Source organism: Panicum virgatum, chromosome 4K, assembly GCF_016808335.1.
Source record: "Panicum virgatum strain AP13 chromosome 4K, P.virgatum_v5, whole genome shotgun sequence".
Taxonomy (NCBI): Eukaryota; Viridiplantae; Streptophyta; class Magnoliopsida; order Poales; family Poaceae; genus Panicum; species Panicum virgatum.
The window spans coordinates 12,756,167-12,781,141 of record NC_053139.1 but is presented as its reverse complement, the minus strand read 5'-3'; the positions used below and the strand labels follow the sequence as shown (position 1 = coordinate 12,781,141).

General features: G+C 49.7%; 2 protein-coding genes across 2 annotated transcripts; both read right to left on the bottom strand.

Annotated features, from left to right (window-relative positions):
- Positions 1–1,925: 1,925 nt before the first annotated feature.
- On the bottom strand, positions 1,926–5,724 carry LOC120703181 (zinc finger protein ZOP1-like). The gene is made up of 5 exons (XM_039987190.1): positions 5,566–5,724; positions 4,699–4,899; positions 4,360–4,438; positions 2,737–2,832; positions 1,926–2,628 (listed from the first exon to the last, which is right to left on the bottom strand). Exons 1-5 carry the CDS (start codon positions 5,572–5,574, stop codon positions 2,276–2,278), a joined length of 738 nt encoding a protein of 245 aa, XP_039843124.1. The 5' UTR covers positions 5,575–5,724; the 3' UTR covers positions 1,926–2,275.
- A 550-nt stretch (positions 5,725–6,274) lies between these two features.
- LOC120703179 lies at positions 6,275–13,039 on the bottom strand. Its single transcript, XM_039987189.1, has 18 exons — positions 12,671–13,039; positions 11,677–11,846; positions 11,129–11,236; positions 10,972–11,043; positions 10,710–10,857; positions 9,937–10,019; positions 9,310–9,365; positions 8,979–9,106; positions 8,801–8,891; positions 8,644–8,709; positions 8,330–8,552; positions 8,030–8,131; positions 7,811–7,896; positions 7,587–7,709; positions 7,130–7,199; positions 6,945–7,036; positions 6,716–6,820; positions 6,275–6,624 (listed from the first exon to the last, which is right to left on the bottom strand). The coding sequence occupies exons 1-18, from the start codon at positions 12,994–12,996 to the stop codon at positions 6,511–6,513; spliced, it is 2,163 nt and encodes a 720-aa protein (XP_039843123.1). The 5' UTR covers positions 12,997–13,039; the 3' UTR covers positions 6,275–6,510.
- Positions 13,040–24,975: the final 11,936 nt, after the last annotated feature.

Here is a 24,975-nt window from a genome sequence, read left to right as displayed (position 1 = left end):
ACATGCATGCTGTGGATGCAAGAATTTGACCTTCTCTTCTTATCCTCGGGACTGGAATGGCGTCGGAGGAAATTCACTGGAATAAGATTACAGTCACCGACCTACTATTGCAATGCAAAGCTTTCTTCCACGAAGTGGGGGCAGATCAAAGGCCACAACTGACTTAATCTGCAATTGCCAATGGAGAAGAATTGCCAATGGAATTTAACACGTATCAGCAATGACCACAACTTCAAAAAAAAAACTCTCAAGTCTCCACAGTTACCGGCTACAAAGCTAGAAGAAGAGCCAGATCGAGGCCTGGTTAAGAATAATAGACTACAGCAGACAGAGGGCTTTAGCTGCCATCTCATTCGATCTCACCGCTACATACAAAAGAAAAGAGCTGCTAGATGATAATATAAAAGCAGATGCAAAAGGCAAAAGCGAAGCAAGATTGACGACGAGCCTAATTGGACAGCACGAGGAAACCAGATCTACTAGTCTACTGATGAGAGTATAGTCCACCTGGGCCGGCCGATGGATCATCATCCTAGTTGTAGGTATGCATATGAAATTGAATAGGTACCTCACCAATATCATGATAAACCAAAGTCTAGTTGAAGTCGAGGGGAGAAAACAAATTTTTGCACATGAAATGACGAGTCATTCAAATTACGGTTTCAAATGTTAATTTTAGCCTAGCAAATGATCTTAGATTTGAGTGTGTTCTAGTCCTATTTGCTTAGAAAAACACCTAGTTTTTTATCATATTTTTTACATATTTTTTTACAAATTTTTTTGAATTTTTGAATTTTGAAACGAAATTTACCGAAATTTACCGAAATTCCACTTCCCGGTAACTACCGAAAACGAAAAAAATACCGAAATTTCGCCGAAATTTCACCGAAATTTTGAACCCTGGTGGCAAGTGGGCAGTGGCGACCAATGACGGGCTGGCTCGGTTCGTTCAACTCCCGCGGGCGCCTTCGGGCCCGCCCGCCCGGGCTGCCGCTGCCTTGCCGACCAGACGCCTGGACGCGGAGCCGCCCACGGCGGCGCGTACGTGGCGGCTTGGCCAGTGGAGGGCGGAGCTGGACTTGTGGGCGTGGCAGAGCCGCGGCCTCGCGGGTGAGGTGAGGTGATGTTGACCTCCCGGTCCGGCACGGCACTACGGCAGGACCGGCAGGTTCAGGTCGTTCGCTCCGGCCGGTAGCTAAGCTAAGCAAGCTGCTGAAGGACCGAGGCTTGGCTGGGAGCATGACATCCTGCTTTGGCTTGGGCCGGGAAACGGGTGGAGGCAGCTCGGTGCTTTCACCGTGGTCGGTGTCAACGGGTGGTAATGTAAGGTGTGCGCTGACGGTAGACGGAAGGGGCTGTTTGGTTTGGCGCCTATGGCGCCACACCGCGCCTAAGCTGCGGCGGCCGATTCGGCCGCCACACCTGCGGCGCGCGATGTGTGGCGCGGTGTGGCGCCGTAGGTCACAAACCAAACACGCCCGAAGTCTTTCCTCCCCACGGGCCGAGCAATTTTCCTAGGCACGGCTAATGTAACATGACTGTATATGACGCAAATTGGTAAATCTTACGGGCACCTCCAATTTTTTTAATTCAAATATTTGTACTATTTTTTTTAAAAAAATGGGATCTCACTTTGAAGAATAGTATAAATATTTAAACTAAAAGGGTTGGAGGAGCTAAAGATCACCAATTTACACCCGGATAAAATAAGACACCAAGCACATAAAACTAAACGACGACTCCAAATACTAAACCAGAGCTCTGCTGACTGCTGTCCACACTCCACAGTACCCTCGGTGATCACCACTCGCCAACGAAAGGGGACAGCTTTTGTGCAGCCATATGGCCAACTCGGCACATGCTGCTTCAAATCTGAAGCGCATAACATACTAATTCCTTTTAGATGGGCACATAACACACTAGTATTGGCCATCCTGAAAACAGTCATCACTATGTCTCACGAAAAGAGCCAGCACCGTGTCTCGTTCGGAGCATACGCCACACTCCAATCGCGAAAAATAATGTGTTGAACATATTCTTTTACATCTGCAGAAGTGAACTTGGCCCACTCAAGAACCGCTTAGGCATTGTACAGGGCAGAAAGGCGCACATGGTTGACGCAAATTGCAGTCGAGTAGCTTCTCTGAAAGACTGAAACCATGCCCGCTCTCTCTCAGGACACCATTTGCCAATATTTCTTACAACATCAGATTGTGCAATCGCTTGGCCCATATGGGGAGAGTAGTCTAGGAAGGATGGCAGACGCCTCAGTAGGTCAGTAAGTTCTGTATAATCCCATCAGTGGCTTCTCTCTATCCTCCACTGTCTTCCTGGCTGCTTCCCGGGCTTTGAGAGCTGCTTCCTCCTCCTTGGAGATCACCTTAGGCTTTTTGTCCTCCCTCTTCCTCTTGTTAGCAGCAACGGCTGACGGAGCAGGAGTGCCCTTGATAGGTCTCATCGGGTTCAGTGGCTTTGTGACAACCCGGCCTGGAGCTGGACCTCCTTTTATAACAGGAACAGCCGTTTCCGCAGCAGGTGGAGCTTTTGTTTGTGAAGTTGAGGATTGACCAACATCTGTTTTGGAAGTTTGCACAGATTTGTACGCCTCTTCTTGAGTAACCCATTTCCCTGCCCATTTTAAAATAATAAACATCAATATAAGTGGGAAAAAACAGCTTGGAGAAAGACTGGATGGAACCAATTGTTCAGATATATGTGTATGCTTGATGAAATCACCTAAACCATCTGAATAGTAGAAGCCGGAGTTTGAATCATAGTAAAGTCCAGTAGATTTGTCATAATAATATCCTGATGTTGAGTCGAATACCCATCCTGCACATACCAGATTTAAGGAAACGTTACCAAACAGAAAGAGGACATTGGTGTAGACAACAGTATGATCAGTCTATGCAAGGAATGCTTCATAGTTCATATCACTTGGGACTTGGAATAGTCTAAAAGGCTCCGACGGGTTCTGTACTGTCAGACACTCATTAGTATCCAGTGATCTAATCAGCATATCTGCTAAGGTAGTGATCAAGTCAGCATATATAGACAATGATCTCTAGCCAGCTTATATGCTACATTGGTACATAACGTGAATTCATACACATGCCAGCTCATATATGAAAAAATTGTTAAAGCAACAACTGAGGCACAGTCATGAAACATCTTTGACATAATTGAAACGATGTTGTAAAACAGTTGACAACACAACAATAAATTTGTGGACTGACAGAAGCATTTTGTGCCTTATTCACCAGTAAGGATAAACCTAGCAAGAAGAACAGGAAGTAGGGAAGCAAAGATATACTTCCGGAGCTAGAAGAAATAAATGTTTGAATGGTCGATTTAATTGTGTATAAGCAAGAACAACAGAGTAGGAACTAGGAAAACATACTTCTGGGCCAGAAGAAATAAGTGTTTCAATGGTCGATTTAATTGTGTAAGCTCTACATCAAACAAGCAGCCTTTATAAACTAACAGTCACACCCTGTTCCGCTAGGCGCTCGCCTAGGTGCGATTCCGCGCGACTAATCGCAAGTCGAGGCCCGTCGCCTGGCCTACGGGGGTAGTCGGACCCCTAGGCGGGCGTAGACGGCCGCACCCGCTCGCTGATGGCCACTCCCGCACATCCTCCTCGGCGGCTCCGCCTGCGACGGCGCGCCGGCCTCCCTGCTCCCGCCGGTGAGGTCGCGCCGGTCGCCCTGCTCATCTGCTCCTGCCAGTGAGGTCCCACGTGCAGATCCGGCGACCCGGGGATGAGGCGCAGCAGAGTGCGGCGGCGGAGGAGGCAGGGACATCAGGCGGCGGCGGAGGAGGAGGAAGAGGAGCCGGTGGAGGCGGCAGGGAGGAGGCCGGCGGTGGTGGAGGCGGGCGGCTCGCGGCTGGAAGCAGAGCACGCGTTTCTCGTGCGGGAGCGGGCGTGCGGCTGGAAGCAGAGCACTAGGGAGATGCATAGGACAGCAGATGGATAAGGTGGGCTGGGCTGCTTTTGATGGGCCTTTCTATGCATCTCTATACAGACTATACATACTCTTCTATTTGTTTTCGTTTTTTTATGTAATACGTGTATACACGTGTATTTGTGAAACGCCTAGAAAAACGCCTAGGACCGCCTAGGCGCGATTACTCCCGACTAGTCTCTAGGCGGAGGGTCAGCGCCTAGATTCCGACTAGCGCCTAGCGGAACAGGGCAGTCACATGGCCACTTATCAGGCTACTTCTTGGTTCAACAATGTAAGTTTGGTGGTGCGAGCTAGATGGGAGCTAGGTTCACAACATATTAAGCTACATGAAGAAGGTGATGATGCTAGATGTGGATCTAAAGAATATAAAGGACGCATTGAACTAGCATACTAAAGAATGCTGCAGAAGTGTCTCCAGCCACATTCCTCTGGCTATTCTCCAAATCCTTTTGATAGCTCTTTTTAGCTTTCTGCAGCGAAAAAAGTTGAACATAATCGGATATGATTCCATAGTCCATCAACCAACTGCAAGGCAACAGGAAAAAGCTCAAGGCCTGCGGCATGCCAAAAAGCAATGGCCTCATGCTGTATTGATGCAGTAAGGTTTTCCGTGTAAAAAGCATTCTAGTTTGAGAGAATGAGAAAAATCATATGTATATCAATCAGTATATCACCGATGGATATTAGATAAAACTATAACAGATTTTTTTTTTTGAATCTGAGGACTTACTGCTTCTATCTGCTGAAGGGCTCGGGCAGCTTGCTGCTGTTCCTTGTCCTTTGCTTCACTCTCCTTTTGCATCGTTGATAATCTTTTGGTGACATTGTCCTTGTGACGCTTACCAAGTTCATGCGTTCTGATGCTAAAGGGATTATTGGCTATAAAAATCTTGCAGAAGTCACACCATTTGTTTCCCTGGCTCACCCAGTACTGAAACAGGCAGACAAAAAGACAAGTTATTATTCCGAAAGCTAATTTGCACAATTGGATGTTATCAGTAGCAAGAGTTTAACAAATAGCAGTCAGCAGCTTATTGCAGACACCATTTTGAAAGGGTAAAAAGCACCTTCTATTCTTTTACAAAAGATAAACATTATTTATGCTCATATTATCACGAAACTCAGAATGAGACTAAATAACTTTGGCATGACACAGTGGCAATCTCATAGCCTTGTATACATCTAAGTTCACTACAAAGAGAATCACAGCTGTGGACAAATGACTGAGCAATGGCAAGCATCTACAAAAACAATTCAACCCTAATCAGTAATTCCCCCAACCAGCAAAACCCAATAACACCACTACACGAGACATCCGTCATCTCCGCAGTCCTGCCTCGTGAAGCCACACTTGACATTGGATAGTGCCAAGCATCCACAAGCGCAAGCACGCGCAGCTAACCCTAATCCACCCACGGGACAGAAAGCAAGACCCCGTGGGGTCCAAGCTAGCACTCAGCCCAGAAGAAAACGTTCTTCCCTGTGGCTACGAAGATCGCTAACGAGCTCAAATAACGCCGCGATTTCGCACCCAAATCGGGGCTTACGAGGGATCGGACGAGGTGCTGAAGTTCGAAGCGCGGGGGAGGGGGAGTACCTCCGTCATGGCGGCGGGCAGGGGACCGGCGCGAACGGGAAACGAAGCTTCGCCTCTGGCGGCGGGAGATCGCCGGCGCGGCCGAGCAAGGTGCGGATTTGGGGCGGAGGGCGCGTCTGGTGGAGGCGGCTCGTTCGGGGTACGGGGGGTATCCTGCCTCAAGAGTCAAGACTCAAGAGTCGAGTTCAGGATGTCGGCTTCAGAGTTTTCTTTGTTGGCACCTGTACGGAGAATTAAATTTAGACAAAATTAATTGAATTTAATTAGTCTATAATTAGATATTAAATTGCTAAGCTAATAACAAATTAATTAGACTTATTAGATTCATCTCATAGTTTATAGATGATTTCTGTAATTAGTTTTATAATTAATTTATATTTAATACTTTAAATATGAAAAGATCTTCTTTCAAAAATTTTACACGGTACATCTAAACGAGGTCTTACTTTAGTTGACCACATTTGACTTCAGACTTGATTGCTTGAGCTTTGCCTTTGAGGCTTCGGACTTGCCCAAGCCCAACGGCCCCTGGCCCAAAAACCCCAGTTGGGATGAAGTATATCATAATTTGAAAAAAAAAACGAAACCATTTAACCAAGTGATATTTGAGTTTATTTAGACTTCCAACATACAAGCGTCCAGAGCCCATTTCTACTATCCAAGCAGCCAACTTGCTCGGCGTTGCTCGAGCTTCAAGAAGCTCGTACGCTACACAACGCTATCATCCTGACTTAAATATCTTGGTAACAGAAAATGGCTATATGTACACGGCACTGTAAGGTAGAAGTACAAGTACACAGTGAAAGTATTTGACCTGAATGACTAACATGAGTACGCAGAGCCTCTATAGAACATCGGCAAAACGAGAGGCAGAAGCCGTTTCACCTACAAAAGATAATGCTCTAAGGAGAGGGCAATTTCTGCTAGACGTGCTTCTCGAAGCAATCAGTCGAAGTTTTCAATCTTGATTGGAGTTATTTCATCTGCCACCTCAAATTTCCCAACTAGCCGTGCAAAGAACACCATCTGCTGCTCCAAGGTGAACTTGATGTTCTCGGCCTGTTCAAAATTGTGAAAGAAGTTGCAAGCCATGTTAACCGTGGAAGATCAACTGGACTGAAGGTGTAGAAGTAACCAGTTTTCGTACAACCTTGCGGAACCCGTGCTGCTCCCCCTCATATTCCACCAAAGCAACAGGCAAACCTTTCTCTTTTAAGGCCTTGTAGATTTTTTGTGCCTGATCTGGTGGCACGACCTGGAAACCATTAACAGGGATGGTAAATTTTGCTACACTCCTCTTATCATGGAACCAAGTCATATTATAGAGACACCGATATATCACCAAATAATGCAGTATGATATCTATTACAGTCACATACCTTATCCTCCAACCCTTGAAACAAAATCACCGGACATGTAAACTGATTCACAAAGTTAATTGGTGATCTCTCATAGTAAGCCTTTTCATTTCCTGAAGGAATGGGACCATGTTAACTATAAACCTCACCAAGGAATTGGGTTAAACTTCTTATATTCCTAAAGAAATGACAATACCGTTTCTTACCTACAAGGTTGTCAATATAATGGGACTCAAACTTGTGTGTCTCCACTCTCAACAAAGTCAAGTCACCAATCTAATCATAAATTTGGTAACATGACAACATTTAGTTCTTATTATTACATCAGCACAAACAAAAACTAAAATTACAACTACAGCAAACAAAAGCAAAAAAAAAAAAAACACCAAGCCAGATGAATATTTTTATCATATTACTAATGTGAATTACCAGGCATAAGCATGCATTATTGCCCTAGCACCTTCAGAAAGTACATCTAATTTGATATATTCTTAACTCCATCAATCAAGCCATATAACTAAAAAGGTGTGCAGGAGACAAGCTCGTAAATGCAGCTAACCAGTTAACAAATACTTACACAAACGGATTAAGGTCTGAATGGTTTGGTTTATATGTCTTGCAAACAAAAAAGAAACAGCAGAATTCTACAAAGCTAGAACTTACACCATACAAAGAAGCTCCAGCCTTGAATGTGTCTCTGAATGCAAGTGCAGCTAGAGTAGTGTATCCACCTGCTGATCTACCAGTAATACAAAGGCGTTGCCCATCAACTTTCCCACTCTCCACCTTAACAGAAAAGAACAATAAAGCATTGGGGGTCCAGTGTTATCATTGCATAAAAGTTAAAATGCTAATTTAACGTTATAACCATTCCTCAAAGGATGTACCAGGAATCTTGCACAACTGCAACAGTCATCAACATCGACAATACCCCATTTCTCCAATAGTCTCTCCCGATACTCTCTTCCATAACCTTCAGTTTGATATTTCAGTACGTTTTAATATTTGGTACAGATAGTTATTAAAATGACTTGAACTTAGCTATGCAGTCCCGTAACAAACAAACTTAAAGGGCTTAACCTAAACAGTGGAAGTTAAGGACAAACCAGTGCTTCCTCCATAGTTAACATCAACATATGCCCACCCTCTACTTGTCCAATACTGGACACTGAGGTCCAGAACTGCACGCGTTTCAGCTGTTGGTCCTCCTGAAAATTATTGTTAAGAGTGTTAAAGCATCCTGTGGTTTTCGTCTGAAAAGAAAGAAATCAATAACCTACTTATGAGAACCACTTCTTTTAGTTTCAGTTACCTAAAGATAAAACGGAAAGACCAGCATAATTCTTTGGACGGATCAAAGTGAATAATTATTTTGAAACATCCAAATGTGTGAATAAATCACTTACCATGCGTTTTGACAAGCAAAGGAGGTTTCTCATCTGGCAAACCTTGGAAATTAGGATTTGAAGGTGAGTAGAAATAGGCATAAGCCTTCTGACCAGGTATGGATGTAGGGAACTCAACAATTTCAGGTTTGCTGAAGAAAGGTTTATATTGCAAGACATCTGGCGAGGAGGACCAGACTGTTGAAAAATTGATTACTTTCGTTTTGCTCTCATTCAATGTCACCTGAGAAAAAAAACATGCATGATTGGCATTCAAGACAAAAAAATTGCACATCAACAAATAACCAAAAATATGCATTTGAGGTCTGATAAACCTTTGCAATTGACAGTGGAATACTTGCAGAAGCACCTTCAATATAAAAGTAATCATCTCCAGCAACCTGCCAGATCGAGCAAGTAACAAGCCAATATATACAGAACAAACAAATATACTAAAATTTTCAAACTGGTAATCAAGATCTGGATACATACCACATTAGACAAATCAGAGAAAGGGATGTCGAGCAATGAAACAGAATGTGAATCACAATCAAGCACACCAAGATATGACCTTCCTTGCTGCCTGTGTGGCATAATTATTTTGATGGTTGACTAAATCTCCCAAACAAAAGTGACAACGGGATAAACAAACTTACGCTACTATCAATACCTGTAACTGAAAATGATGTGGTTACTGTTTCCAAGAAAATCGTAAGAGCTGATGCCAAAAACCCATAATGGTCTTGTGAATTCAGCATCTAGTGCATACACTGGAACAATCTCATTGGTTTGTTCAACCTGTTGTCAAGGTAATGTAGAGAAATCATATGGCAAATACAGTTCAGATGATGAACTCTTACAGAAAAAGGGAATATAACAATTGTATTAATTTAGCTGGTTCATGAACTCCGAATTTATTACTAACAACAACAATCTCAATCATCCAAAATAAAGCTATACCATACGGTCAAAACAGTTTTTTATGAGATAAAACTACTTACCCACTTATAAATGTTCCAAAATCCACTCCCTCTGTCAGTTACAAAAAACAGTTCTCCTGCACGTTTGAATGAATTAGATGAAGTATGGTATGAGAGAGATTACAGTGGCCAGCAGCTACAATACTGTGCAAGATAATATATTCTTATTACTTATCAGGGTTTCAATAGTAGGAAATAAAAAAAATCAATAGTACTAGGTAGTGTTAACTGCGGACAAAAAGGACCCATCAAACAGCAATACATTCAGCTGGTTAATAAAAAAGCACCTTACTTTACATTTTTCACAAAAAAGGGGGAAGTTTTTGGAGCAAAGAAAGCTCAAGAAAATGCTGAATGTCACATAATGTAAACTAACAGAAAAAGTTTCATGAAATCTCAATAGAACATGATTAGTTCCGATTTCTGATTTCTGATACCACAAATGGCTGAAGTTATGAGAATAAAGAGTATGATAAGAGATGTGAAAGCTTCAGAATATAAATTTCAATGTCTCTTCCCAAAAATAAAAAGAACAAAAGATATTAAGCTGATGTTATCATCACTCAACCGATTGCACATAAGTAACATTTTTTTTAAAAAAAATATCAAGAGTCTATACAAATTACAAATATAGCAGGAATATGGTACCTTTGGGAGACCACTTAGGTTCGGTAGGAGATTCAACCACCAGTGGATTGCCACCAGTAACACAGACCCGTTTGAGCAAGTCTCTGCAAACACCCAAAACAAACATATGGAACTAAATCAGCAATAGTCTTAAAGCCTAGAGGGGAATTCATCTACATGAACATATTCAGAGCTTTCCAAAAGAATAACAGTACCATGATGTAAGTTCACAATAACAGCCCATACAATCTGGTTTTAGAAATTTGGTGTATGCCTATGGAAATTTCAAGTCTAGATACTTCATCAATTTATTAAAAATAAAAACATAAAAGAAGTCAAACTAACAAGGAAAAAAGGATGAGAAATCTGGTTGAGGACATATCCAGTGCTACCACCCATTATGGTGCTACTGTGCTGCCAAACACGGCAGCACCTACACCGGTGCATGAAAAATTCATCCAGAAATTTATCATGCACTGGTAGGTGCTACCGTGTTTGGTAGCAAGGCAGCACTAGATATGTCCTCGTATCTGGTTTTTGTACTACTATTCTAGAAATTTGTTATGTCAACTACAATGTGATGACACGTCTTTTAGATAATTAATAATGAAAGGGTCCTTCAAGGGTAGAAGCTGTCATGATAAAGCTTGAATATTCATGAGATAGCATTGTCGATATAAATTGCCTGTGCAGTTAATAATTTGGTGCAGACAAAGTAGATTTTTATTCATGAAATACCTGAATGCAACAAAAGGCTTGTTCTAAGATGTTGTTCAGAAGATAATAACATTTACCCGCTCTCAGAGAAGTGGCCAACCCAAAGTTCTGATTTATCCCAGGGCATATTTGGATGACTCCATTCAATCCATGCCATCCGCCTTTTGTTTTGATCAATGCGAGGAAAAGCATAGAAATCATTGCCACCGATCAGCTCCTTTGGTTCTTCAATATAGAAGACATGTAAGCTAGTCATGTGAAGGAAAGCGGATACATATCAAAAGCAAGCATTGATCTAACTTGGCACTGGTTGGTTATAACATTCTTGGGATATCTTACCACAAACATCATCACCGCTCAAGTTTATAGCAGCAATTGTTGTGGTGGGGTTCAAGCTACTTTTCCGACGGTCTATCAGAAGATGTGAGCATGTTAGTAGTTTGTAGTGTAACTACATATATACTGAAATAAAATCACAGGCCAAGTACTCAAGTACCTTCCACCACAGTAACATAACGGCCAAAGTGAGGATCAAATACACCATCAGCATAGCTGACGTCCGGGGCACCATAATCAGGTGTAAGAGGCACAGGTGGACCAGCAACTGACAAGGTTAAATAATCATGTGTGATTAAGTACTATGAAATTCATAACCATATTTCTCATTGCATATTTTCTAAAAATATGAAAAGCTTGATAGGAGCGCTTGGAGACTAGCTATCAATGTGCCTGAACCTTGAACTTATTTCTTTCGGGTTTCATCTCTAGCCTACCCCAACTTGCTTGGGAAAAAAGACTATGTTGTTGTTGTTGATGAAAAGCTTGATACGCATGATTTGGGCAAAGGTACCAAGTATTAAAAAAGGACGTAATAGTATGTGCTAGCATGTAAATGTACAGCATAAACCAGAATAGTTAAGAGAAACAATGAGATTAAACATCACATCCTTACAATTTGTCTATAACTTTAATGAACACCAACTGATTAATATTAGTTTAAGCAAGCCTCGATAGTAAGAGAATAGCACCCTACTTGATACTTACTTCCAATTGTTTGCTTGTATAGACGTTGATCCTTGTAATTCGAGAACACAACAACACTTTTGTCAACTGCAAATGCACCACCTCCATATTCTTGAGCCAGGGTGCGTGCTGCAAATTCCTGAGGTATGACATCCACAGGCCTATCCTCCTCCTTTACAATAACCATACGCCTGAATACAGATTTAATTAACTATTATTTGAAAAGTATTAGTTCAAAAACAGACTAATTGATAACTACCAAGAAACTGAGTGTACTTCACTACTAATCAGATGTTAATGATATAAGCAATTTCTCACACATACTACAGCAGAAACAAAATAAAATCTGGGTTCTCAAATTGCACATTTAATTTTTAGAATAGCTTCATTTTGTGGTAACCTTCATCGAGAAACTAAACATGCTAAGTCTTTTTGCTATTTAGCCTGATGCAAATCCTGTTTTAGCTTGTCCATACAGATAAAGCCTCATTAGTTGATCTATTTACTGTCCCTCAACTCTTTACAGAAGCGCTGCTATTTCTCCAATTGAACAGAGAAAATAAATTCAATCATATATTCCTTTCACTCCTTGCCTGTATAATCTCCATGCACAAAAAGCTACATCCACAAAAATCTACAATAACAGTTACTGCAACATAAACTGGCAAATAAATAATCTATCTATGATTAACTATCTGACCAGAAGTTCAGAACAAACAAAAAAAACCTAGATAGCAGCCTTGCACAACTACATGCCATGCGGCCATGCCTGATACATCCAACATCACAGCCATTCGACGTTGCGAGGCACAAATGTGAATCCCTTTTCATGCTTCACGGGGTTTGATCAAAATATACAACAACAATAAAGCCTTTTATTAACAAGAAAGCTTGGGCTTAATCAGAACATGCATAAAACGAAGCTAGCAACAATTAGATTTTTCAGGGAAAAAAAAACATCGCGCCCAAATGTCAAGGCGTTGTCCACTAAAGTTCGGAGGCGGATGTCAGTTACCCTTTCTCCTCGGGGCGGCCCTCGATCCAGAGGAGGCGTCCATCCCCATCAAGGGCGATCCCTCCGAGGCGCCTCTCGGCGCCAGAGACGACGTCCGCGGTGATGGGCGACCTCCAGGACCCGTACGGCGCCGCCGCGGGCTTGTCACCGCCGGCCGCCGCCGCGGAGGGTGGCGCGGGGGAGGCTGCCGAGGAGGAGGACATGCGGGGCGGCGAGGGGCGGGCTCGCCGGTGGCGGAAGCGGGGGAGAGCGCGGTGGAGGAGGTGGGCCGGGGCGGAGGCTGGGCTGCGCGCAGGCGAGAAGATGGTGGCGAGGCGTGTCGCCATTTGCGGTGCGCGGGCTCTGTTTTATAAGGTTTTTGCGGGGTTTTGGTCAGGGGCAGAGGACTGAAGCTCATCCAGCGTTATCTGTGAACGCAAGCATGTGGATTTTTTTTCTCAATTCCCAGCGTAAAACGAACCATTTCACATAAAATTCTTGTATTAGTAAACTTCGATAATTATAATGACATGGATCCAATTAACCTTACTAAACTTCCCGCTTCTGGCCTTCAGGGACTTCCAATAATAAGATTAGACTTGTGCAACATTCTAGAGACTAGGAGACAAACCACATTTCTTATGTGCTACAACTACGAGTATCAACCTATCACAAAATTTCCAGACTCGGTAACCTACACCAGAATTGCAGAGCATTAGCTAAAAGGGAGCAGTCACTGAGGATTTGTAGTATTTACAACAAATTCTTTGAAGGAAATTGCATCCCAAGCAGTATATGAATCATAGCCAACTCATGTTATCAAAATCACGGTGATCCTTAAAAAAAAATAAACCACGGTCCAAATAGTAATGCCCATCTCTTCGCATGCCAACAAATCGTGGAACATGAAAATTAACAGGTCAACATCATGGAAAAGCTAAGCAAATTAAAGCTTGCTTCCATTATTGCTCGAAAGTGCAGACTAGAACACAGCTAGGACGGACATCCAGCTCCACAAGCTGCCTTGAAGTTGAGCAGTTGATGGTTAAATAGTGAAGGAGAATAATTGTGTCAATCCCTCCAAATGTTAGAAGGGTGTTGTGTGTGTATATATATACACACACACATGGACTTCTAGATTGGCCTCTATACATGGGCTCACATATACACCAACACCCCCCGCAATTTGAACTACCGGTGCAGCGGTGTTCAAGACTGGACAACAAGAAAACCAACACCCCCCGCAGTCTGAACAACCGGCGCAGCGGTATTCAAGACTGGACAATGAGAAAGTACACACAGGGCAAATACCCCCCGTAGCCACAACTAGCCACCGGTTACGTTGAGGCTGGAGCGAAACTCCGCGAAAGTCGAGGAGAGAAGACCCTTGGTGAAGATGTCGGTAAACTGGGAGTTGGTCGGGACATGGAGAACCCGAACATCACTGATGGCAACCCTGTCGCGCACGAAGTGCAAGTCGATCTCCACGTGCTTCGTCCGCTGATGCTAGACGGTGTTGGTGGAGAGATACACGGTACTGACGTTGTCGCAGTAGACGAGCGTGCTCTTGGTGAGCGGGCTGTAGAGCTCCGCCAAAAACTGTCGTAGCCAGGACGCCTCCGCCACGCCGTTAGCGACAGCACAGTACTACGCCTCGGCACTGGAGCGGGAGACAACCGGCTGCCGCTTAGACGACCAGGAGACCAGGTTGCCGCCAAGGAAGACGGCGTAGCCGGAAGTGGAGCGGCGAGTGTCCGGACAGCCAGCCCAGTCAGCGTCGGTGTAGACCACTAGCTCAGCTGAGGGCGAACGGTGAAGCACCAGGCCGAGGTCAACCGTGTCACGGACGTAGCGGAGGAGACGCTTCAGCGCAGCAAGGTATGACTCCCGGGGATCATGCATATGAAGACAAACCTGCTGAACAGCGTAGGTGAGGTCCGGCCTGGTGAAGATGAGGTACTGCAAAACACCAGCAAGGCTCCGATAGGCAGTAGGATCAGCCACGGGATCACCCATATCAGCAGACAGTTTCGCCTGAGTGTCGACTGGAGTGGAGTAGGGCTTGCAATCAGTCGTCCCAGCCCGCTCCAGGATATCGAGAGCATATTGCCGCTGGTGAAGGAGAAGACCAGAAGGACGAGACTCAACAGTAACACACAGGAAGTGGTGGAGCTGACCAAGATTCTTCATAGCAAACTCCTGCTGCAGTGAGGAAATGACGCGCTGAAGCAACTGCTGACTGGAGGCTGTGAGCAAAATGTCATCAACATAGAGCAGCAGGTAGGCAGTCTCATCCCCACGACGGTAGATGAAGAGAGAAGTGTCAGACTTGGCTTCGGTGAACCCCAATGTCAACAAGAACGTGACGAACCGAGAATACCAAGCCCGAGGAGCCTGCTTCAGACCATAGAGAGATTTATTTTGCTGAGCAGATAGCTGGAGTCCACAAATCCCACTGGCTGAGAGCAGTAGATTATCTTTGACAGAGTGCCATGAAAAAACGCATTCTTCACATCCAGCTGGTGCACAGGCCAAGAGCGAGAGAGCGCAAGCGAGAGGACTGTGCGCACAGCAGCAGGCTTTACCACTGGACTGACGGTCTCATCATAGTCCACACCAGGCCGTTGGGTGAAACCCCGAAGAACCCAGCGAGTCTTGTAGCGCTCCAGTGTGCCATCAGCCCGACGCTTATGCATCCAGACCCACTTGCCAGTGACCACATTGCAACCAGACGGACGCGGCACGAGGTCCCACATCTGGTTGGCAAGAAGAGCCGCGTACTCCTCTTCCATCGCGCAACGCCAGTGAGGATCCACCAGGGCGTCACAGACAGAGGAGGGTATCAGAGATACCCGCGGCTCTCTCTCGGTGGCGAAGAGAGTCGCGTCCTGAGACGCCATCCGCCGAGTCACCATGGAATGGATATGCCGAGGATCCCGATGAATGACTGGCGGGTGGTACACTGCCGGCTCGGTTCGAGAGCGAGTCGGCAGAGGCGGCGGCGGTGACGGCTCCGGTGTAGGTGGCGGAGGCGACGACTCCGGTGTAGGCGCCGTAGGAGCCTCTGGCGCCGGTGTCGGCGTCGAACAACGCCGGTATACCTACACCGGCTGAGCGTACCGCGGCGGCGCCGGTATCGGCGCCGAACGACGTCGGTACACCTGCACTGGCTGAGCGTACCGCGCAGGTGTAGGGGAAGGCACCGGGGCCGTGCGTGGCGTAGCAGGAGACAACGGGTCCGCGCACGGCACGACCGGAGGTCCGGGGACCGCGCGTGGCGCGACAGCGGGCACCGGGGCCGCGCTAGGCGCAGCAGGGATCACCGGAAGCGGTGCCGGTGTACCGGGAAAACCTGCAGGGAAAGGACAGACAGGTAAAGGTGGCTGAACCACCGGGTCAGTCGGAAATAGGGACTCCAACTCGGGGTCAGGAGAAGGTGTCGAGGAGGTGGACTAGGAGAAATCCGACTCGTCAAACACAATGTGTCGGGAGATGAGGATCCGGCGAGAGATGAGGTCAAAGCATCGGTACCCCTTGTGGTCAGGAGAGTAACCAGGAAACACACAATGAGTCGAGCGGGGCGCCAGCTTGTGAGGAGCAGTGGCGGAGATGTTAGGGTAACATGCACACCCGAAGACCCGAAGGTGGTCGTAGCGAGGAGGGGTACCGAAAAGAGCGTGGTGTGGAGTGGGAGCAGGAGAAGCAGTGGACGGAAGGCGGTTAAGCAAGTAGGTGGCGGTGTGGAGGATCTCCGCCCAAAAGTGCGGGGGCAGAGAGGCCTGGATCAGATTGGTGAGCATGACGTCGTTCGTCGTGCGAATCATCCACTCAGCCTTGCTATTCTGGAGAGAGGTATACGGACAAGACATACGCAACTGAACACCCCGAGAGAGGAAGAAGGAACGGGAGGTGGAGTTATCGAACTCACGCCCGTTGTCACACTGGACGGCCTTAATGCTGAGGCTGAACTGAGTGGACACCCAGACAAAGAAGTGGAGGAGGTTGGGGAAGATCTCAGATTTGGCACGCAAAGGAAAAGTCTAAGAGTAGTGAGAAAAATCATCCACCACCACGAGATAGTATTTATAGCCAGAAATGCTGAGTACAGGAGATGTCCACAGGTCACAGTGAACAAGATCAAAGGCATGCATAGCATGCGAAGAAAAAGAAAAAAAAAGTCTAACATGACGACCTAACTGCCACGCATGATAGAGATGCTCAGCAGGAGCCCTAGTACATGGAACATCGGTACTACGACTGAGCTGAGCCAAAATGTCACGGCCGGGGTGTCTAAGCCGGCGGTGCTAGGTGGTGGAAGACGGCGTCACGGCAAAAGCAGCAGACGAAGAAGAAGAAGTCGAAGGCGGAGCAGCGGAAGCAGGAAGACGAAGGGTGTAAAGGGGCCCCGAGCTGTCACATCGGAGGAGTGGACGCCGGGAAGCCGAATCCTTCACAGTAAGACCAGAAGAGTCAAATTCGATAGAACAAGAATTGTCAGCAGTAAACTGGCGAATGGAAAGAAGGTTGTGAACCATCTGAGGAGCAACAAGGACATTATGAAGACGAAAAGAATCAGGAGCAGAACCCACGGCGATGACAGGAAAGGAAGACCCATCACCAACCATAATGGAAGTAGGACAAGAGGGGTGTGGGGTCGGACAGAAGAGAGGATACCAGCATCTGGGGTGGTGTGGAAGGAGGCACCCGAGTCGGCGATCCACTCAGTGCTGACCGGCGGCGTCAGCCCCATGGTGCTGAAGGACTGCACCAGAGCGGCCGGGTCCCACCCCCCAGACCAGGTCGGTTGCTGGCTGGGCTGAGCGGGCGGGGTCCAGGACGGCGCGAAAAGGGGAGCAGCACCGGTGAACATGGCCGCCGGTTGGAGCTGAGGACGAGGCCCCCCCGGACACTGAAACGGCCACATCGAGATGCGCCGTGACCATGGGTTGCTGAAGGATGGCCATGGCGTACCTCCAGGGGCAGGGGCAGGAGCGGGAGGCGGAGCCGGAGTCGGCGCGCCCCGACGGCCCCCACCGGCACCAGTACCCCCAGAAGCAGGGCCACTAGTACCACCCCCCCCCCCCCCCCCCGCCGACGACGTCCACGGCCCCCTCCACCTCCGGTCTGCCCCGTGGGAGCAGCACCAAGGAGGAAGGTGGTAGGAGCTGCGGAGGAAGCCGGTGGAGCAGCAACGAGTGCAATGGGGGTGGACGAGGACGATCCGGGCGCGAGACTGTAAGGATCACCGGGGTGTCCGACCCTAGAAGGGGGGTGAATAGGGTCGCTAATCGCTTTTTAACCTAGGGCTCAAACTACTTGCATAAGATAAACCTAACACGTCCTACACATGCTAGTTATGACTAAGATTTATCTATGCTACTCTCTACTTACCCCTAAAAACTTGCAACCTATAGCCAATCCTAATCAAACTAACTAGGAAAGTAAAGGCATGCAAGATAGAGTAAATGCGGAAGCGTAATACGATAAGTAAAGAGGTAAGTGCAAGAGGGATGCAAACTCCCGAGTAGACACGGTCATGTAACGTGGTTCGGCACAAACGCCTACGTCCACGGGACACCGAGGCTCTTCCGATCACGTCTTGCACTACGCCACCAAGGCGATGCCGGCAAGCAAAGGCAAGTGCCCACAAGACACTAAGTCTCGTGCACCGCCACCGTCTCTCTCGGTCACCCGGCCGAAATCCACTACGGAGCTTCTCCACCAAGGAGGGGGCCTCCTCTTCCCCCGCACAACGTGTCGTTGCCACTCCACACCAAGACGGAGGGTCACACGACGAATCACAAGTGGCTTGCCGCAGCAAGAATTCTCTCAAGGGAGCTCTCGCAAGAACTAATCCCTATTACAAGCACTAAGCACTCTCACAAGTGTGCTTAAGCCTATATGATGTACAATGAAGCACTATGGTGGTTGGAGATGATCTTTGGCTCTTGTATACTTCCTTGGTCTCCAGTACTCTCAAATGAGCCGTGGGGTGGCATATATATAGCCCACACACCCCAAACTAGCTGTTGGAAAAAGGCTGACAAAAACTGCTATCATCGGTTAAACCGATGCTCCCATTTTTGTCATCACCGGTTTAACCGGTGAGTGCATTTTCCAACTAGCCGTTATACTTCAACGGCTACCTCAATCGACCGACGTAATCAACCAATGCAGCGTCGGTTTAACCGGTGAGTGTAGTTACTGAAAAACTAACTCTCTGGACAACTGCACCGACGTTCACCAATATCCAATCGTCGGTTTAACCGGTGTATAGAATTTCCTCTGTCTTCATCTGTCAATACACCGACGTATGCAATTTCTTTAGCGTCGGTTAATCCGGTGTAAAACCCTAGCCCGCAGACCTTCTCTGTGATTGCACTGGTGAGTTCATTTTGCCCTACGTCGGTGTCGGTACCCCAGAACTCGGGTACCCCCTCTTGCTGTGTCTAGGCAAGAGCCTTGTGGTTATCCTTGACTATGTCCAATAAGCCGGACCCCTGCGGTCCGGAGCCATGTTCACTCGACAACGGTCCCGGACCCGTCCCCCGGCTGGGAAAGGTCTGGGAGCACCACGTGTTCCGAAAGAAGCAGGCGCTCAGCCCGAACAGCCGGGGGCTCCGGACCTCCCGTGGAGGTCTGGACCCCCCATGGGGTCCCGGACTCCCTGTATAGTAACCGGACCCCTCACTAAGGGACGGGATTGACACCCTGCCCCGGGGAGGTCCGGAGCTGCCACGTGTCTGCAAGCAAAAACACGTATGTAAGGCCGCTTGGTCTCCATACTAAGGTTCGCCTACCACTGCATTCATTGCGGTAGGTGAACGTCCGCATTGATATAGCAGAAGCCGAGGCGATTCTTTGACCAGGGGACACTATTGATCGCGTATTACCAAGACGTGTGGTGGAGCCGCTGGCGCCGCCCACGCCGCGCCTGTCAGTCTGCCATGACAGATGGACACGACGGCTCGGCTTCACCCATTATGACGCCTACATAATAGCCTCAACAGGCCACGCCGCAAGCTACGTTTCCCCAACGGGTACCTTGCTGACGGGACAAGAGAAGACCTCCCTGAGTTAGAGGGGCAGCAGGGCATGGAAGCATATCGGAGAAAAGATTCACAACTACTGTAGCCATTTAAGTACTCTGCGCAGTATACTACATAGTCACGTTGGGCCCGCTTGTCGGGGCCTCAACGACCAATGTATCCGCACCCCTTGATCTATAAAAGGGGGGCGCCCGCTAGAAGAAGGCTCGGGCTGAAAAAAGGCCAAGGCCCGGCAGAGGATAGGTTCATATACAATACTTCTCCCAGTGGATGTAGGGTATTACGCTCCGGCGGCCCGAACCACTCTAGATCGTGAGTTCATGTGTGCTTGCCTCCGTGCTAGATTAGCCTAACCGCCTAGTACTTCCCCGAGTCCTCCCTCACTGGGAATAGGCGGGTGCGCTCCGCCACCCGGCTGTGGGTACCCTAAAAATCCCACGACATTTGGCGCCGTCCGTGGGGAGGTCAGGCGTTGGCTGGATCTTCAGGCTTCTAGGCTGTGTTCATCCTCTACAACGGCGAACGAGAAGATGAAGGAAGGCAGGGTGACGCCCACACCACATGCCATGGCACCGGCGCGGCAACGCCCATAGATCGGCGGCGCACGGCAGCGGCGCCTACTGTGTGTCGCCCCTGCGACACCCCAGAGCCGGCGCGGCGGCGCACAGCGGAGGCACCGCTGGGCGCTGCCTCCCCTCCATCGACTCAAGGTTTTCTCTCAAGCAACGGCCACGCTTCCTCTACGGTGGCATGGCGTCGGCTCAAGGCTTTCTCTCAACATGGAGCCTGGAGCCAACGGCCATCCCGGAGGAAGTTGGACGTGTCGTCGTGTCGTCTCCAGCACCACCCGAGGTGCTTGGTGCTGCTGCAGACAGGACCCCGCCACCAGGCGCGGGGACCCCTGGCGCTAGCACCAAGGACAAGCCGGCGAACGACCGCCCTTCTCCACGCTCCGTGCTCGTCCATACGAGCACCCGTTCTCCTGCTGCACCAGGGCAGAAAACCAGGTTCTGCCGCAGCAAGCGGCAGGCGGCTGCCTCCCGGTGGCAGACGGCGACGGCAGGGGGCCTCTCCATTCAAAGCCAAAGAATTTGTCTCATGCTACCTAAGCATGTGACAGCTCTTAGGCAAGGAGTGGTCCCCCGAGCTCCCGAGGTGATGCTAGATGATGCAGTTCAGGCACATCCAGTGCCCCTTCATCTCCGACGACTATGAAGAATCCAGGAGTAGCGGTACCACTTCCAATCAGAGAAGAACATGCCGTATAGAATACAGCCGAAGGTTACTCCTAAGATAAGACTAAGAAAATTCCTCCTTTGTAATAACGTGGCGCCTACGTGTGAGTCCAGAGCGGTCAAGGTCCGACCTTGTAAACCCGACCTCTGGCCCTATCACATAAACAGGCAAAAAACGGTTCGGAGCGGTAGAGGTCCGACCTCGTAATCCCGACCTCTGATGTATACCATGACAACCACAATAATAAAGGAGATTTTCTTTCTCAGTTTTATCTAGGCTCCACCTTGATTACATTTATTCGCCTTGGTTTAACTATTCTTTCCTCTTAATCAGAATCTTCCTTTTGTTGCTAACAATCCAAGTTAAGTTGCTGGTTTGTGGCCAGGTGGAGACACCCCTTCTAGCTGGAAGGCAGTTCGGACCCCTAAGGACCTGCTCTGGAGAAGTGGTACTCGTATCCAGGGGTAGAGAAGCTCCGTGTAGCTTAGCCTGGTAATGTACCCTAAGTTTACGTACTTCACTACCCTGTTACGAGTACTCTAGTATCCGAGACTGCTGTCTTTAGAGGTCCCAGGCTCCCTTCTAGTATAAGGCTTGGTTTCTTGCACCTTACTATGAGGTCCGGTGACATATTTCATCGGATCGTCAGCAACGACTCAAGTCCACTCTGGTGGCCCGCTCCGGCGGAGACCGCTCGCCACGGTCGACTCAAGTCCACTCCGGTGGCCCGCTCCGGCGGAGACCGCTCGCCACGGTCGACTCAAGTCCACTCCGGTGGCCCGCTCCGGCGGAGACCGCTCGCCACGGTCGACTCAAGTCCACTCCGATGGCCCGCTCCAGCAGAGACCGCTCGCCACGGTCGTCTCAAGTCCACTCCGGTGGCCCGCTCCGGCGGAGACCGCTCACCACGGTCGCCAAGAGCCGGGTCCGGGAAGAGGTGCTTGCTCCCTGGGCGATCCGAGGTCTGTGTAGCCGCTTAGCTTGGTTCATTACCCTAAGCCTACACCTTCGTCGCTCTGTGGAGAGCGCTCTAGTACCTGAACCTGGCAACCGGTGTACCGGCCTCAGGGGTCCGGAGCGCCCGCTCTCTGCATGAGCACACCGACGCAATTAAGTTTGCGTGGAAACACATCACGATAGTAGGCCCCACCCACGGGTTCGTACCTCTCCCGAGGTGGGCCCGGGGGCCACTGTCGGTACCTCAGAACAGGGGTACCCCCTCTTGCTATGTCTAGGCAAGAGCCTTGTGGTTATCCTTGACTACGTCCAAACAGCCGGACCCCTGCGGTCCGGAGCCCTGTTCACTCGACAACGGTCCCGGACCCGTCCCCCGGCTGGGAAAGGTCTAGGAGCACCACGTGTTCCGGAAGAAGCAGGCGCTCAGCTCGAACAGCCGGGGGCTCCGGACCTCCCGTGGAGGTCCGGACCCCCGATGGGGTCCCGGACCCCCTGTATAGTAACCGGACCACTCACTAAGGGAAGGGATTGACACCCCGCCCCGGGGAGGTCCAGAGCTGCCACATGTCTGCAAGCACAGACACGTATTGATATACTAAGGTTCGCCTACCACTGCATTCATTGTGGTAGGTGAACGTCCGCATTGATATAGCAGAAGCCGAGGCGATTCTTTGACCAGGGGACACTATTGATCGCGTATTACCAAGACGTGTGGTGGAGCCGCTGGCGCCGCCCACGCCGCGCCTATCAGTCTGCCATGACAGATGGACACGACAGCTCAGCTGCACCCATTATGATGCCTACATAATAGCCTCAACAGGCCACGCCGCAAGCTACGTTTCCCCAACGGGCACCTTGCTGACGGGACAAGAGAAGATCTCCCTGAGTCAGAGGAGGGGCAGCAGGGCATGGAAGCATATCGGAGAAAAGATTCACAACTACTGTAGCTATTTAAGTACTCTGCGCAGTATACTACACAGTCACGTTGGGCCCGCTTGTCGGGGCCTCAACGACCAATGTATCCGCACCCCTTGATCTATAAAAGGGGGGCGCCCGCTAGAAGAAGGCTCGGGCTGAAAAAAGGCCAAGGCCCGGCAGAGGATAGGTTCATATACAATACTTCTCCCAGTGGATGTAGGGTATTACGCTCCGGCGGCCCGAACGACTCTAGATCGTGAGTTCATGTGTGCTTGCCTCCGTGCTAGATTAGCCTAACCGCCTAGTACTTCCCCGAGTCCTCCCTCACTGGGAATAGGCGGGTGCGCTCCGCCACCCGGCTGTGGGTACCCTAAAAATCCCACGACAGTCGGTTTACCCGGTGAGTGCAAAATGCCTCAATTCTTGTCCCTTGGACCGAAGAGCTTTCCCCCGTAGGGGTGGCCCTTCGGGCCTAGCTACGCCTATCTTCTCTTTGTCATCACTTGAACCTAAAAGCCTGAGAATGGTTTTCTTAACAATCATATTAGTCCAAGTGTTGTGTTGTCTATATCAATCACCAAAACATTATATTGAAATATGGCATGAGAGGCCATTTTCGCTACAGAGACCTCTGGTGATCTCCTCGAGAACGAGGTCATCCCAGACCTACAGGAAGAAGGGGAAGGGCCTCTGGCGGGTGATCCATGTCTTCAGGTGGTCATAGGTGCTGCTCAGACCCCGCAGAACATTGAGCACCAAGACCCGATCGGACACCGGACACCCGAGGTCGTGAAGAGCATCAGCCATGCCCTTCATCCTCCGGCAGAACTCATCAACGGAGAGCCCCCCTGCTCGAAGGTGCGGAAGGTGGCGTCGAGCTAGAGGGCGCGGAACTCGGCATTGCCGAGGAACTGCCCCTCGAGCGCCACCCAGGCCTGTCGCGCGGTGCCGCCGTGGGTCCTGACGATATCCTGAAGATCTAGGGAGATGGTCCCAAAGATCCAGAACATGGCGACGCTATCGAGGCGCAGCCACACCACGTCTCGTGCCTCGATCGGCGTGTCGAGGAGGATGTGGTCGTCGAGGGCGTAGCGGCGGAGGGCGAGTAGAACCTGGTCCCACCAGCGTCCGTAGGAGGAGGACGTGGGGTCGAGGAGGACAGTGACCAGGGCCCTGATGTTCTGGACGCCGACGGCCTGGAGGTGGAGCTGGGCGACCATGGGGTCGGTCGGGTCGTACCGGGGTCCAGATCCAGCAGGCGGGGCCTGGTGGGAGGAAGAGGCGCCGTGCTCGGAGACGACGGGCAGCTGGCCGGAGGAGACAGGGAAGTAGTGCTCCGCCTCCGCGACCCGGAGAGCGAGAGCATCGGCCATTGCGCGCTCACACTCCCAGGCGAGGGCAGCCACGTGGACCCGCTCCTGGGCTGCTGAAGCCTCGGACTTGGCGGCGAGGAGGGCCGTGGCAAGAGCTGCGTCGGCCTGCTGCCCATGGAGTGCAGCGGCGGCAAGCGGCCCATCCACTGGAGACATCCCGAGGCCAGACCACGCAGGCGTGAGCGCGGCCGGCTCGAGATGAGCTTCAGGAAGGGCGGCGTCGGCGGCGGGCTGCTTGCCCGTGGCGACAGCGGCGCGGTGGGTTGCGGCGGCGGCGGCGGCGACGGCGGCGGCGAGATCGACGGTAGGCACTTGCAGCCGGGGTTGCAGGGCGGCCGGATCGACGCCCCGCGCCTAGCAGCTGCAGGGCCGCACGGGATCGTGCCGGGCGGCCGGAGCAGAGTCCGGGCCCAAGGCCCCCGCGGTCCCTGCGCCCCCTGCGCCTGCACCCCCCGCGCCTGCAGCCGCGGCGGCGGCAGCAGGGGCAGGCACGAGAAAGGCGGCGGCAGTAGGGCGGGGCCAAGCGGCCGGGACCAAGGCGGCGGCAGCAGGGGAGGTAGAAGAAATAGGGGGTAGGAGGAGAGGGGAGGGGGCGTCGGCGGCCGACCGGCCATGGCGGCGGCGGCTGGGATGGGAGGGAGAAGAGGAGAGGTAACCTAGGCAAATGATACCATGAAGGAGAATAATTGTGTCAATCCCTCCAAACCCTAGAAGGGTGGTATATATAGTATCTATACATGAGCCTCTATACATGGGCTCACATATACACCAACAAATAGTACACATATTGTTG

Bases quoted from the DNA above. Each gene is read 5' to 3' on its own strand.
- LOC120703181 (XM_039987190.1), bottom strand. The intron at 4,439-4,698 runs GTAAGTCCTCAG...TTTTCGCTGCAG, and splicing joins CCCTTCAGCAGATAGAAGCA to AAAGCTAAAAAGAGCTATCA. The intron at 2,833-4,359 runs GTATGCTAGTTC...TGGTATGTGCAG, and splicing joins CACTTCTGCAGCATTCTTTA to GATGGGTATTCGACTCAACA.
- LOC120703179 (XM_039987189.1), bottom strand. From the start codon at position 12,996: ATGGCGACACGCCTCGCCACCATCTTCTCGCCTGCGCGCAGCCCAGCC. The intron at 10,020-10,709 runs GTAAATGTTATT...GGGTGTTTGCAG, and splicing joins GGCCACTTCTCTGAGAGCGG to AGACTTGCTCAAACGGGTCT. The intron at 9,366-9,936 runs GTACCATATTCC...TCAAACGTGCAG, and splicing joins ACCTAAGTGGTCTCCCAAAG to GAGAACTGTTTTTTGTAACT.